The sequence below is a fragment of the Triticum urartu genome, chromosome 5A (genome assembly GCF_056163025.1).
Source record: "Triticum urartu cultivar PI428250 chromosome 5A, HENAU_Tu73, whole genome shotgun sequence".
Taxonomy (NCBI): domain Eukaryota; kingdom Viridiplantae; phylum Streptophyta; class Magnoliopsida; order Poales; family Poaceae; genus Triticum; species Triticum urartu.
In genome coordinates, this window is record NC_141877.1 from 674,816,777 (window position 1) to 674,830,239 (window position 13,463).

Consider the following 13,463-nt stretch of genomic DNA (forward strand, 5'->3'; position numbering starts at 1 on the left):
TCAAGAAAATAGTAAAAAGGCAAAACCAAGCCTCTATAAATTCCACTCATTTGTCTGACATGATATTTCACTCATCGGCACCCACCTATGGTTTTTTAGTAGACACAAAAAGAAAGGAGGCAACATAATAATAATAATAAAACATCGGTTACCAGAAGCCGCCTACCTCGGAGGGAAACGTACTGCGTAACCCCGCTTTCGTCCCAGCGGAGGCGTGAGCCTGGGCTGAGCTGTTGTAGTCCGTCTCGACACACCCGGCAGTTGGAATCCTCTCGTCTCCAGATCCAAATCCAAATCCAGATCACCCACCCACCCACCGGCGCGCGATCCATCCATGGAGCTGGAGGCGCCGTCGCCGGCGAGGTACCTGCTGGGCGCGGCGATCATGATGGCCGGCGTCGTGCTCCCGCTCGCCTACATGATCTTCCGCAGCAAGCGCTCCTCCTCCGCCGCCGCCGCCTCCGTCTCCTCCATCGCCTCCGCCGCCCCCTCCTCCTCCTTCTCCAAGCAGACGTAGGTGTGCTCTGCCTACCCATCCCCGCTCCCCCTCCTCCGCCCCTCTGAAAGATTGGCGCTTTGCTGATTCGTTCTCGCTCTCCGTTTGCCTGCAGGAGCAAGGGGCTCTTCTGATCACCGGCGCGCTCGCATTCCGTTTGGCGCTGCTGTAGCTGGTAGCGCCAGCTCGTTTCTGCAAGAAAAGAGAAGAAATCACATCTGTATCCGCGGTCTGTCTCTGGTGTAGTAGTGGTAGCATTTGAGCTGTGAATCTTCTATCTGCAGTATGTATGTTTGTCTATGAGCAGTCGCGCAATTTTTTTGGTGATGAAATGAAATGAAAGGGGAACAAACTGGTGTGTGCTGCTGTCCAATCCAATGAGTTCTTCTTGTTTTTGTCAATACCTGCATAACTTTGATTGATGCCATGCATTGTCAACATGATCCTGGGGAACAGTCAGCTTTGCTTGTTGCCACAGCTGATCCTGATCACAGTAGCATTGTTGTCGTCGTCGCGTGGTGGAGAAATAGCAAATGTGTTTTAGCTTATATGCATCTTTGGAGAATTCACTGCTTGTCTAGTTTGTAATCTACCTGCCCTCGATTGTAGTTTACTCACTGAATGCCGCCTTTTTTTAACTTGGATGGCAGTAATACCGTGTTTTGGTATTGCCCTCTTATCTCTTAAAGAAGATTGTCGGGTTTTTTAGCACGGATGTGCGCTAGGTAGGTGAATTGGCGTTTTGCTGTGTATGATATACTGCCACGGTTATGCTTAAGGTTGCAATTTCCTTCCATCAGCCTGTGGCTATTTTAGTGTTTAAGCTATATGAATAGAACATGAGGCCCTTCAATTCTGTGTTTATTTGACGCCTTAGGTTTTATGTGCAGGAGAGGTAAATACACTTCAATCATATACAGTAGGTTGCAGTTGATCGGCATAGGCAAGTGACTGTTGGGGATAACACGCATCGATTCAGCTCACTCTTTTGTTATGAACTAGCTTTACTAAGATTTGAGTTTGCATTGTGTTGGGGCTGGTGATATAGGAGAGAGATGCATAATTCAGTGCTCTTTTATATCCAACTTATGCGATTTGTATGCGACACTCTGTCGGGGCTGTCAACTTAGAGTTGGTAAATGTAGATAATCTCTTGAGCCTGGTTCAGCGGACCTGAAGACGTCGATACAACAGAAATTAAAGTCTGATGGTGCTCCTGGTGTGTAGGAAATGGGTAGAGTGTGCTTGACAAGATACGGTAATCTAGCAAAGAAGACTGGAAACAAGAAGATGTTCACTCTTAATGAATGAAAAATGTTCATGGCCGGGTAAAAATAGGAGATTGGGAGATTATGGTTATGTATCTAGTTGCTGCTCCTGACTGGGGAGAAAAGGTCGAGTTTTCTGTTACTCAAAGGGGAGAAAAGCAGAGATCATGCATGATGGATGCTCTTGTGCTGACATTTTTTCAGTAAAGGGCGACGGCCTATTTCGTTGTATTGGGACGACGGTAGGCATCCGTAAGAGGCATCTCTAGCAGACTCCTTAAAAGCGGTCAAACCCTTGTAATTTTCAGTTTTTAAGGTTTTGGTCAAAAAAAAGTGTCCATGACAGATCCTGTAAAAGTGGTCCGATCCTTAAATATTTTATAAAGGACACTGAAAACCCACACCCAAGACCCATATATTTGAAGGCTCGAAGGCCAAACTGAGGGTGGCCCTTATACCGTCAAACCTCGTCGGGAAGGACGCGCCGCCGCAATTCCACCGCATACCTCACCGGAATTGGCCGCCGCCGTTCGATTTGGGGCCGGAGAAGGGCGGGGTAAGGCGGCCGAGATGAGCGCCACCTCACGGATGTGACCGTCCGCCGTCAGGGGCGTTGGGGGACGGCGGGGAATGGGGAGGGGAGGCAGAGGAGGACGGTAGCATCTCTGAGAGGAATATTCGTTTGTACAGTGCCATTTGCAGGGTGTTCTGTGGTTGGTAAAATCGACCCTTAAAACACGTTTTTTGCGACACTTATCACGGTTTAAAGGCCCGCGAAATAAGGAGTCTGCTAGAGATGCTCTAATCTGTTTGCTGAACCGGTGTTGTATACTGCACCTAATTGGTCTCAGTGCAGAATTTGTGATGCATTAGAACTGTATGTATGCTGGATAGTAGTGTGGATGAGTTTTTTCTTATCTATATATAGCTGTACAACTTTGATAGATATCATCATCACAAGGTAGTTTAGTTTACCCAGGGTTCCAAGGCAGCAGTGATCTATGGTGGTTCCCAGCCTGGAACTGGGAACATCAGTGAAGCAGCCACGCTGCCAGTGCCATGGGTACTGTTGAACTTTACTTTCTTCAACCTCTCATTTAGCCCCCGAGATTGCGATTTTCGTGCGCTTGATGTTCGTCGTCGGTGACCAGCGACAATTTAACGGAATCCATGTTATTCTTGCTCAGAGAAAACAAGTTTTTATCTACAGGCATTGTGAAGATGTAAGCCCTGGAAGAGGCTTGCTTACTAACAAAGCATAGGACAATGAACAGCAACCGAACACACAGACGAAATCAGCTCTTGAGACCAAAACAGGATTTTTAAAAAGTAACGAATACCAGCCAAACATTACACAAACATGGTAGGCAGTACATCATATAACGAAATCCCGATTTAAATACATCATCATTGTGCCCTAAAAAATGGATCTGTCCAAAAATCCTACACCGTTTGTTGATTGACCGATCACAGCCATCAGGCCACGACCGATCGATGACAGAAAAAAAGGGGGAAGAAACGACGCAATTATACTATACTTATTCCTCGCAAGTTGGTGATAAAAATCTCTGGTAGGTAGAATATAACTGACACAACAGTCTTCGAACTGGAGATACAAACATGATGAACACAGAGGCGAAGTCGTCGCCACTTATCTTATCTCGATTGTGTAGGGGAGCAGAGGAGGCCCGAGGCGTCCGCCCCGACCACCGAGAGCTCGCATATGCTGCACAGCTGACCCTCGACGGAGGGCACGAACCGGGACGCGCAGTAGGGGCAGGAGACGTCCTTCTGCCCGCGGTAGATTGGGACAAAGGTGGCCCCGCAGACGACGAACGGGTTTCTGAAGTCGTAGTTCAGCTGGTGGGCGTCCTTCCTGTCGCCGCAGGCCTGCAGGACCTGCCGGGCCTTCTTCGCCTGGGCCTCGTTCGGGCCGTTGTCCAGGAGCATGCGGGCAAAGTTTGCCGCGGTGGCGTAGTTCCCGCCCTTGAAGCAGAGGCCCATGGCACTGGTGAGGACAAGGCGCATGTGGACCTTCTGCAGCTTGCAGTTGGTGAAGTATGCCGCCAGCTCCTGCTGCCGGGTGGCGTCATTTTTCAGCTCCTTCCTCTTGACTTCCATCCTGAGACCAAGGACGTACTCCCTCACTATCTCGATAAGCTCCTTCACTTCATCAACCTCTCTCCGTGAGTCCACGACGAGGAGTGGGATGGTGTATAGGATGTTGAGGAACTGCCTCAGTGCCTCTGGGAACTTGCCCTCGGTTGTGGCTTTGTATGCAGCCTTCAGCTTGTCGTCCATTTGCGCAAAGCTAAACACAAGTGCAGGTGGGCCCCTCACATTGGGACTGGCAGATTCACTCCAGCCTTTCTCAACAGCAATAGGGATCACTGGAGCACTTGCAAATGCACGCAGAAAGGTATGACTGCCCATATGTGCATCAAGAAACAAGGCCTTCAAAGGAGCAAAGTTCTTGATGCCCAACTGGCGGCTAAGCAGACGCATTGCTGTGTCAAAGTTCCCAGCTGCAGCATGCTCCCCAGCAAGAGATGACTTCTGAGTCCAAATTTGACTGACAGGCATGCCTGGTGTGGGAGCCACGAACAAAGCAGAGCGTTCCGGACCTCTAGCTTTCGGTGTATCTGCCTCCGGCGGCAATTCCAGATCTTCGAGGTCCCAGCCACCTTCCTCGTCCCCATCCTCTTCATTTGTTTCACTTTCATCAGCATGGCCAGCATCTCCATTTTCTATCACATGACTTGCATCAACAATTTCCAGGTCTTCATCACCCCAATCACCACCAGCATCATCATAATCTTCCTCCTGCTCTGCCCTCCCAGTAGCATCTAGTCCACCCTCAAAAATACCACGCATCACCCTCAACAATGGCCAATCACCACAAGCTGTGAGAGGTGCTGGAGGGATTAAAAGTGATCTTGTTTTCCCTTCCGGTAGAGAAGGTACATCTTCTCCTAACTCACCAGCAAGCCTATCGGCAATTTCAGTGAGCCCATGAGTGGCAGCAGTCACATATGCTAGAGGTAGCTGTCCTGCATTCTCCAAGATCTCAACTCTTTTCTTAGCATCTCCCAGATACAATGCATTGTGGAACTGGCCCATCAAATTGTTATTCTGCCCAGCTATCTTAGACATGAAGCCCACCTTGTCCAAGTAACCAGTTAGCAGATAAAGAAAAGCAAGCCTGTCAAAATTCTTTGTCCGCTGGTATGCATATTCAACAATACCAACATTTCCCTGCCTCAGAGCCTCAATTCCCAACCTGTACCAGTGATCCTTGTCATCGAGCTCCTTTGCGGAAGCAACGGCAATTTGGATGTTCCCGCTTTCAAGAGCCAGGTTAAATCTGGTCTTTTCATCTTTCACAAAGTGGAGAGCAACTTCTGGAAATCCTTTCTGTTGCAAATAAGAAATGACTGCCTGCCCACACAGCTGTGAGTTCTTAATCATACTCATAACATGATCATAGCGCTTCCGTAGAAGGGCCAGCTTGAAAATGTATTCAGAAGCATCAACTGTAATAATCTTGTTCTTTCCATCACGGTCCAGAAAGGCAATGGTGTTCCCCGCAACCTTGGTTATGTAAATAGGAACATCAAGTGTCTTGATAATGCCACTGTCCCCATTAGGAAGGCAGTACTTGATATGGTTCAGAGTGGAATATATGAACACACCATTTTCATCCCAGGCACCACTCTTTACACGTATGGTTTCGTGAAGTGTGCAGCGATGGACAAGCTTCTTGTTTGCAATGACTACAGCATGTTTGCTGAGTAGTGCAACAGACTCCATATCATTCGACCAGATCACATACTTAACAGCAGATGCCTGGAGTTCACCAAGAACAAGCCGCTGCTGCAGATCAAAGATGGCCACCCTGTCTTCAGCTCGGCACAATACATTACCAGTTCCAGCATAGTAAATAACATCAGTTCCAATAGGAAGAGGACTTTTCTTCACAATCTCATTCTTAAGACTCTTCACCAAAACCTGGTTGCTGCTCTTCTCCAGGACTGCAAACCTGTTCCGGGCTATGAAAACTGCAGAACCACCAGATCCCTTCTTTGCATCCTGCAAATAATCAGCCCTGCCAGCAGAATCTTTAGGAACAATGAAAAGCTCATATGAGCCCCCATCCACATCAGAGCAGATCAAGACAGCATTCTCAGTCGGGCTATATGATAATGTCCTTGGTGACTGATTCAAGCTGACCGACCCAGGCCTTCTTATCGGAGCCACCTGGACCTCCTTCTGTGTTGAGTACTCATAGAAACGGAGGAAGCGGTCCTTCACATAGAACACTGTATCACCACTAACAGCGAAAGCTGGGCGCTCTCTCTCCAACTTAAACACAATCATACCACTATCATGACCAGCTGCAAGAAGATTCATTTCAGGGTGAGCAGCAAGGACCCAGAAGCGGTCATGCTCCCGCCTGAATGTCTGGATACCAGTTCTCTTTGTGGCATCCCAAACACGGATGCTCTTGTCTTCTGAGTTGGATACAATGATGTCCTGCTTCGCGTGGAACAATACACAAGAGACATTGTTCATGTGACCTCTAAGAGTATCAACCTCCCATGCCTTTGTATCTGTTCATAAACATCTAAACTCAGGAAATGGCAAGATAAAACAAACTTTATAATATTCATGAAAGAGCAAGACAAAACATACTTCTTAACAGAATTAAATGAAGATGAATAGTGGCATGCTATTTATTAGTTGGCACATGAAAGTTTGTTGGGTATCATCACTGTAACTTGGCATGTGAAGTACCATGCAGAAAAAAAGGTGCAAAGTTGAGAAGGGATCAACAGTGTTACCATTCATCCTCCAGAGTTTCACTTGCCGGTCATCTGCCCCAGAAACAATAAGTGGCAGGGTGGGATGAAACGATGCCCAGTTGACCCCACGGTCGTGACCCTCCAAGACATACTTGACCACAGCATCAATGCCTCCAAACAGATCAGTGTTCATCTGAGTGAGACGCATGATGTCGTCGGCTGGGGACGACGACTTCTTCCTGAGCGCGCCAATATCCCACACCCGGACGGTCTGATCCAGAGACGCTGACACGACCAGGTCCTCCTTGGGATGGAAGGAAGCACACATGACATAGTGATTATGCCCCGTCAGCACGGCCACGCAGGTGCGTGACTGCCAGTTCCAGACACGGATTGTCTGGTCATCACTGGCACTGACGATCCACGGGTGCTCGTCGTGGAACTGGACCGTGCGGATGTAGTCAAGGTGGCCATGGAGCGTGAAGAGGCAGCGGTGCGTTTTGTAGTTCCACACCTTGATCTTGTAATCGTCACCTGCAATGCACAAACCAAAGAGCAAAAAGCGTTATACAGAATCCATTGCCACGAGATGCGTGCGCAACTACAGCCCAATCTAATCTTAGGATTATAATGTGAACATGAACTGGTCAATACTTATTAGAACCAAGAATTGCATGACACATAGCACCACAAAGTATGCACAGAAAACCCACAACTTGCTCAGAAGTTGCAACACAGCTAATAAGTAGAACTTTTTATATCAAAAAAAAAACTAATAAGTAGAAAGCACGCTTATAGCCATTAAGATCTGTCCTTCCTGATTTGCTTAAATACTGAGAAAATAACTACAAGTGCGATCGTGGTCGGTGTTTCTGGGCTCATATGATATGATGAGTTGACTGGCAGGCACCTAGAGTACTGCTAGGTGGGGTTCCAGATTATAATGTTATACTAGTCACTGCTTGTAGGACTTGGAATCGCATCAAGTATATCCCAGATCATGCAAATGGAAACTCAGAACCTACCAACCAGTTGCAACAACACTGCTAAGTACAAATAACAAGAATGAACAAGCAGATCTAGTCCGATTCTTGTTTGCTGATCAAACAGTGATGCATCACTAGAAGTAGGATCAGGGTGTTTGTTCCACGGTGGGCTGATAACAGAATGGCCGACCATTGATGAGCTGGGAGCGGAGCCATCTGATCGGCGGAAGCGGTTGGCAAGGCCAGATCCGGGGATCAGGGGAGAGCGGCGGGGGAGGGGAGATCTAGGGAGGGAGGGAGGGAGCGGGTAGGTACCTCCGGATACGAAGAGCGGCTGGGTCTTGTGGAAGTGGACGCCGCGGACGGGGCCGTCGTGCTCGTCGAAGCGGTCGAGGAGGGTGCCCATGCGGTAGTCCCACATCTGGACGACCCCGCTGTGGAGGCTGGCGAGGATCCATGGGCGGCGCGGGTGGAAGGCGAGCCCCTTGACGCGGTTGCTCTTGGTCTCGAACTTGGTCAGCATCTCGCCGCCGCCGCCGCCGCCGGGGACGGCGCTCCTCCGACTAAACCCACCGGCGGGAGCGAGAGGGAGGGAGAGGCGGGTGGATCTGGGCTCAGTTTGGTGATTTGGATCTCGGAGAAGGGAAGAAGATGTGTGTGCTGTGCCTGTGCTGGGCTGGGTGGGTTTTTCTTTCCTTTCCCCCCTCCTACTTGACTTGCTCAGACGTGGTGGTGCCGGTGGGGATGTTTATCTATTCCATCTGAACCGTCGACCGCGCTCCGGGCCCTTCCCAGCCGTTGGATCCCCGCCACAACCAGCGCTTTGCGTTCCCTGCACACTACTTGTGGCCCCGACTTGTCTTCTATCTAAGGCAAAAAAAAAACCCTCCCATTTTGCAACCCCCCCCCTCTCTCTTCTTTTTACAAACGGCACAATTTTTTCACACCAACGACACGCTTTGTGTTACTGACGGGGTGCCACCGACATGCCAGCGGCGCAATGGCGTGCCGATTGTCGAAGTCAAAGAAAGGTGTGTCATTCATTTCGTCAACCCTTGCCTTTGCTTCCTTCTTCGTTCACAACCATTGTCCGACCATTGCTGCATTATCTCCCCTTATCCCTCGATCGGGCCTTGCCAACTCCATTCTCCATTGTTATCGTCGTATTCTTTGTTGTCGCCACAATCTAACTTGCTCCTGAAAATTGACTTATGGTCGTTGTCGCCCGATGCCCGAGTCGCCCGAACGCTACTTATGGCCGGTTCAAAAGTCACGTACCTCTTATTCTCCTAAATTTACTTGTTAATAATTTTTTCGTTATTGAGAAGGGGAAGAAGAAGGAGCCTCATCACAACCATGTGAATGTGATTGTCGTTCTGCCAAGGAAACGATGCTCTGAGCGTGTTGAAGGCATGTGATACGTCTCCGTCGTATCTACTTTTCTAAACATTTTTGCTCTTATTTTGGACTCTAATTTGCATGATTTCAATGAAACTGATCCGGATTGACGTTGTTTTCAGCAGAACTATCATGTTGTTGTTTTTGTGCAGAAATACAAATTTTTGGAATTGGACGAAACTTTTTAGAATTTTTTTATGGAATATATAAAACATACTGGAGCAAAGACCCACTGGAGGGGGACCACCTGTGCCCACAAGGCACCAAGGCGTGCCCCACCCTGGGCGTGCCATGGCTCCGCCGACCCTAATCTCAACACTATAAATTCCTATTTTCTAAGAAAAAAATAGGAGAAAAAGTTTAATCGCGTTTTATGATACGAAGCCGCCGTCACCTCCTGTTCTTCATCGGGAGGCCAGATCTGGAGTCCGTTCGGGGCTTCGGAGAAGGGGATCTTTCGTCTTCGTCATCATCAACCATCCTCCATCATCAATTTCATGATGCTCATCGCCGGGAGTGGGTAATTTCTTCATAGGCGGATTATATCTACCTATATGCGGTATTACTCTACCGTTCCAAGTAAATTTGCATGTGCCAGCTCTAAATATTCAAATGAACAACTGTTTTGTGTGCCCGTACTGCTCATGGAGCGGCAGGGGCGGTCAGTATCTCCATGATAAGCGGGTTATTCTCATGATGAGTGTTTATTCGCTTGTCCTTGCATGAGAGGAGTCGGTAATCGGGATGCCCGGTCCCATGATTAAAATTGCAATAATAATAATAATAACTCCCCCAAAAAGTTGTTGGTATGGAGGGCACCTGAGGATTCGGCTAGCCATGGCTTGTGTTTATTGGTGGAGGGGGAGTAAACCTCACTTTTACCGCTTGGGAACCGCTGCTAATTTTTTTAGCATGGAAAATATTGTAAACTCTTGGTCGTAATGTTGACAGGAAAGGTATACCTACCAAAATTATATTTATCTCTGATTTAAGCTTCGAGCTCTAGCACCTCTGCAAATCCATGCTTCCCTCTGTGAAGGTGATAACCCACAAGTATAGGGGATCGCAACAGTTTTCGAGGGTAGAGTATTCAACCCAAATTTATTGATTCGACGCAAGGGGAGCCAATGAATATTCGCAAGTATTAGCAGTTGAGTTGTCAATTCAAGCACACCTGAAAGACTTAATATCTGTAGCAAAGTAGTATGATAGTAACGGTAACAGTGTCAATAGTAACAGTAGCAGTTTTGTAGTGATTGTAACAACAACGACGACAAAAGTAACTTAGCAAAGTTCAATATATGAAAAGCTCGTAGGAATTGGATCAACCCTTGCCTTTGCTTCCCTCTTCGCTCACAACCATTGTCCAACCACTGCTGCCATAATCTCTCACTGTGTCATCCATTTTCCATTATCATCATCGTATTCCTTGTTGCTTCCACAATCTAACTTGCTCCTGAAAATTGACTTATGGCCATGGTCACCCAATGCCTCGTTGAGTCACCCGAAGGCTACTTATGGCCGGTTTACGTAAGCAAAAGTCACGTACCCCTTATTCTCCTAAATTTACTTGTTAATGAATATTTTTTTATTAGGAAGGGGAGGGGCCGTCACAACCATGTGAATGTGATTGTCATTCCGCCAAAGAAACGATGCTCTGAGCGTGTTGAAGGCATGTTAGACCTACTCTGAATGGTGTATCCATCCATCTTTCCAATCCAATGGTTCTCTAGGACTATCCCTCTCGTTCTGTATCTTCTTTCTCGATGAAGGAAGAGATATAACTACATTGGTTTCTCAAAGTCATCCCAATGTTTATGAGGTTTTGGAGTGTGTAGAATGCATGCCTGGTGATTATCTTGGACCGAATGATCCAACTTTCACTGAAGTTCATTCACAAATCACAATTAGAATTTTTTTAATTGTTGACCTCATTTCAATCCAAGGATGTCATCAAGGCCATTGATGTAACCCACATTCCTGTGAATGTGCCCAAGGAGGAGATTAAACACATGAACATAAAGGGCTTTACAAGTCAAAATGTCATGGCAGTGTCTGATATCGTACAACATGTCAACGCATTTTCACCAACATTGCAATGCAAACATACATGTCCATTGTATTGACCAATGAAGAAGAATTTATCTGAATTGCCTCAAACATGACCTAAGAATGCATAAAGTGTGGCTCTATGCTAGGATTTGAACTCGTACTCATAGCCGGGATCATTGGGAGTCTGGGAATGTTAGTTGCTTTATATCCTCGACTGTTGTGACCAGGACAAAAGGAGTAGGATAATCTTGTTATTTTGGCGTATAAGGCAGACACAAAATGATGTTATGCATGGTAACAAAATACCTCCTCTTGAAATTTCTGTATAGTTTCTTCAGAGCTACTGGTAGTCGCTTGATTCAGCTAATAGATACTCGACAGAGGATATTCTAAAGGGGTAAAATGTCGCTTGTGTTGGAACTAGAAAGGCCAAAACCGACTAACGCAACAAGTACTTTGGCCTGGGATCCCGCCTCCTAGGGACGAGGTTGCACTGTCAGTGGATGGGGCGTTTTTGGAGAGTGATGGTACAACGGCGGCTGGTATGATGCTACAACACCATGATGGGATAGTCATCTTTGCTGCTTATGGATTCATGTTCCATTGTAATTACACTGGGGGCTTGTGGTAGTTGTAGTTTCCCTAGTTGCAAGTACACCATCGACTCGCAACTAGGGGCTTTTTTGTAATTGTAGTTGACACAGATCCAAGATTACCATCGACTTGCAACTAGTTTTTTTTGTAGTTTTAGTTTCCCCAGTTGCAAGTGCACACTCGACTTGCAACTAGAGGCTTGTAGTAGTGTACTTTCCCCAGTTGAAAGTCTAACCTCGACTTGCAACAACAGGCTTTGAGTAGTGTAGTTAACCCAGTTGCAAGTCCAGCGTCGACTTGCAACTGGGGGCTTTGTATTAGTGTAGTTTCCTTGTTTGCAAATACAACCTTGACTCGCAACTGGGGGTTTGTAGGAGTGTAGTTGCCTTAGCTGTGAGTCCATCCTCGACTCACAACTGTGGGCTTCTAGTAGTTGTAGTTGCATCAGTTGGAAATCTATCATTGACTCGCAACTGGGGCTTGTAGTTGTAGTTGCCCAAGTTCAAAGTCCACCCTTGACTCACAACTGGAGGCTTGTAATTGTTGTAGTCGCCCCAATTGCAAGTCCATTATCGACTCACAACCAGGGACTATTTTATAGTTGTACTTTCCCTTGTAGCAAGTCCACCCTCGACTCGTAACAAGGGCTTTTAATAGTGTAGTTGCTTTTGTTGCAAGTCGACACATCATCGCAACTTGTTTTTTTAGTTGTAGTTGCCACAGTTGCAAGTTCACCACCGACTCAAAACTAGGGGCATGTAGTTGTGCAGTTCCCACAGTTGCAGGTCTACCATCGAGTCAGACTTGGGGGCTTATAGTAGTGTAGTTCCCTAGTTGAAAGTCCACCATCGACTCACAACTAGGGGCTTTTAGTAGTGTCACTACTAGGGAAAACCTTATACACAGAATCTTAGCAGCAGCGCGGCACAAAAAGAGGCGCTGCTGCTAATTAGTAGCAGCGCGGTTAGGGAAAGCGCGCTACTGATGTAAACTTAGCAGTAGTGCGTGATGTCTAAACCGCGCTGCTACAAAAATCCATCGACAGTACACAACGACCTAAGTTTACCAGCAGCGCTGCGTCAGGAAGCGTGCTACTACTAACGCCGTAGTAGTAGCGTGCTTTTTAGTCACGTCGCTGCTGCTAATTTTGAAATTGTCCACACGGTTGACCCGTTTAGCAGTAGCGCGTGATAGGAAAGCATGCTGCTGCTACGCTCTTAGCAGCAGCACGTTTTTGTTACCGCGCTACTGCTAACACGCAGGACCCACCACCTTTTTCCACATCTCCCTCTCCTCCCTTTCCCCTCCCACATCACCCCTCTCTCACTCTTCTTCTTTCTCAATACTTCTCCCCCCATTACTCTCCCTCTTCTACCTACCTTTCTCTCTCTTTATTACTCCTAGCTAACTACACCACCTCCATTAATGCATCTCCTTTCTTTTTTTCCTCCCCCTCCACTAGTTAAAGTTGTCTCCTCCCAAATTAGCTAGCTAGGTAGATGTAGCATTTAGTTAGGTGACCTATTTGCCCCCTAACTAGATCTTTCTTTGTCAAGAAGAGCTTTGTGCACTTTTGATCCTACATCATCATCCACACACCGTGTGCTCAATCTCGAGATAGAGGTGACTAAAATTTCATGCTTTTACAAAATGGAAATATGTGTATGTGTGTGTGTGATATGATAATTGGGAAATATGATGGAAATTGTGTGTGTGGCATGAGTTGACACCAAATTGTGCTTTTGAGTTGCCTATGTTTTGCCGAAATGTTGATTTATTTCCGTTTCGGTGAATTCCGGGCAAACTCTAGATCTATATGTCCTATTTTTAGGGAGGTCATGCCGAATTTTTGTATGACTTTGATGCA

The 13,463-nt window shown here is 47.0% G+C and overlaps 2 protein-coding genes across 3 annotated transcripts; one reads left to right on the forward strand and one right to left on the reverse strand.

Moving 5' to 3' along the window:
• The first annotated feature begins 200 nt into the window (after positions 1-200).
• LOC125527020 (uncharacterized) lies at positions 201-897 on the forward strand. 2 transcript variants are annotated; one of them, XM_048691600.2, is made up of 2 exons: positions 201-513; positions 612-897. In XM_048691600.2, the coding sequence occupies exons 1-2, from the start codon at positions 335-337 to the stop codon at positions 628-630; spliced, it is 198 nt and encodes a 65-aa protein (XP_048547557.1). In that variant the 5' UTR covers positions 201-334; the 3' UTR covers positions 631-897. The 2 variants fall into 2 exon arrangements, with proteins under 2 accessions (XP_048547557.1, XP_048547559.1); XM_048691602.2 differs by having other exon boundaries at positions 212-517.
• A 2,217-nt stretch (positions 898-3,114) lies between these two features.
• Positions 3,115-8,268, reverse strand: LOC125527019 (coatomer subunit alpha-3). The gene is made up of 3 exons (XM_048691599.2): positions 7,868-8,268; positions 6,606-7,100; positions 3,115-6,374 (listed from the first exon to the last, which is right to left on the reverse strand). Exons 1-3 carry the CDS (start codon positions 8,073-8,075, stop codon positions 3,421-3,423), a joined length of 3,657 nt encoding a protein of 1,218 aa, XP_048547556.2. The 5' UTR covers positions 8,076-8,268; the 3' UTR covers positions 3,115-3,420.
• Between the last annotated feature and the right edge of the window lie 5,195 nt (positions 8,269-13,463).

Bases quoted from the DNA above. Each gene is read 5' to 3' on its own strand.
- LOC125527020 (XM_048691600.2), top strand. From the start codon at position 335: ATGGAGCTGGAGGCGCCGTCGCCGGCGAGGTACCTGCTGGGCGCGGCG.
- LOC125527019 (XM_048691599.2), bottom strand. From the start codon at position 8,075: ATGCTGACCAAGTTCGAGACCAAGAGCAACCGCGTCAAGGGGCTCGCC. The intron at 7,101-7,867 runs GTACCTACCCGC...TGTGCATTGCAG, and splicing joins GCCGCTCTTCGTATCCGGAG to GTGACGATTACAAGATCAAG. The intron at 6,375-6,605 runs GTAACACTGTTG...GTTTATGAACAG, and splicing joins GAAACTCTGGAGGATGAATG to ATACAAAGGCATGGGAGGTT.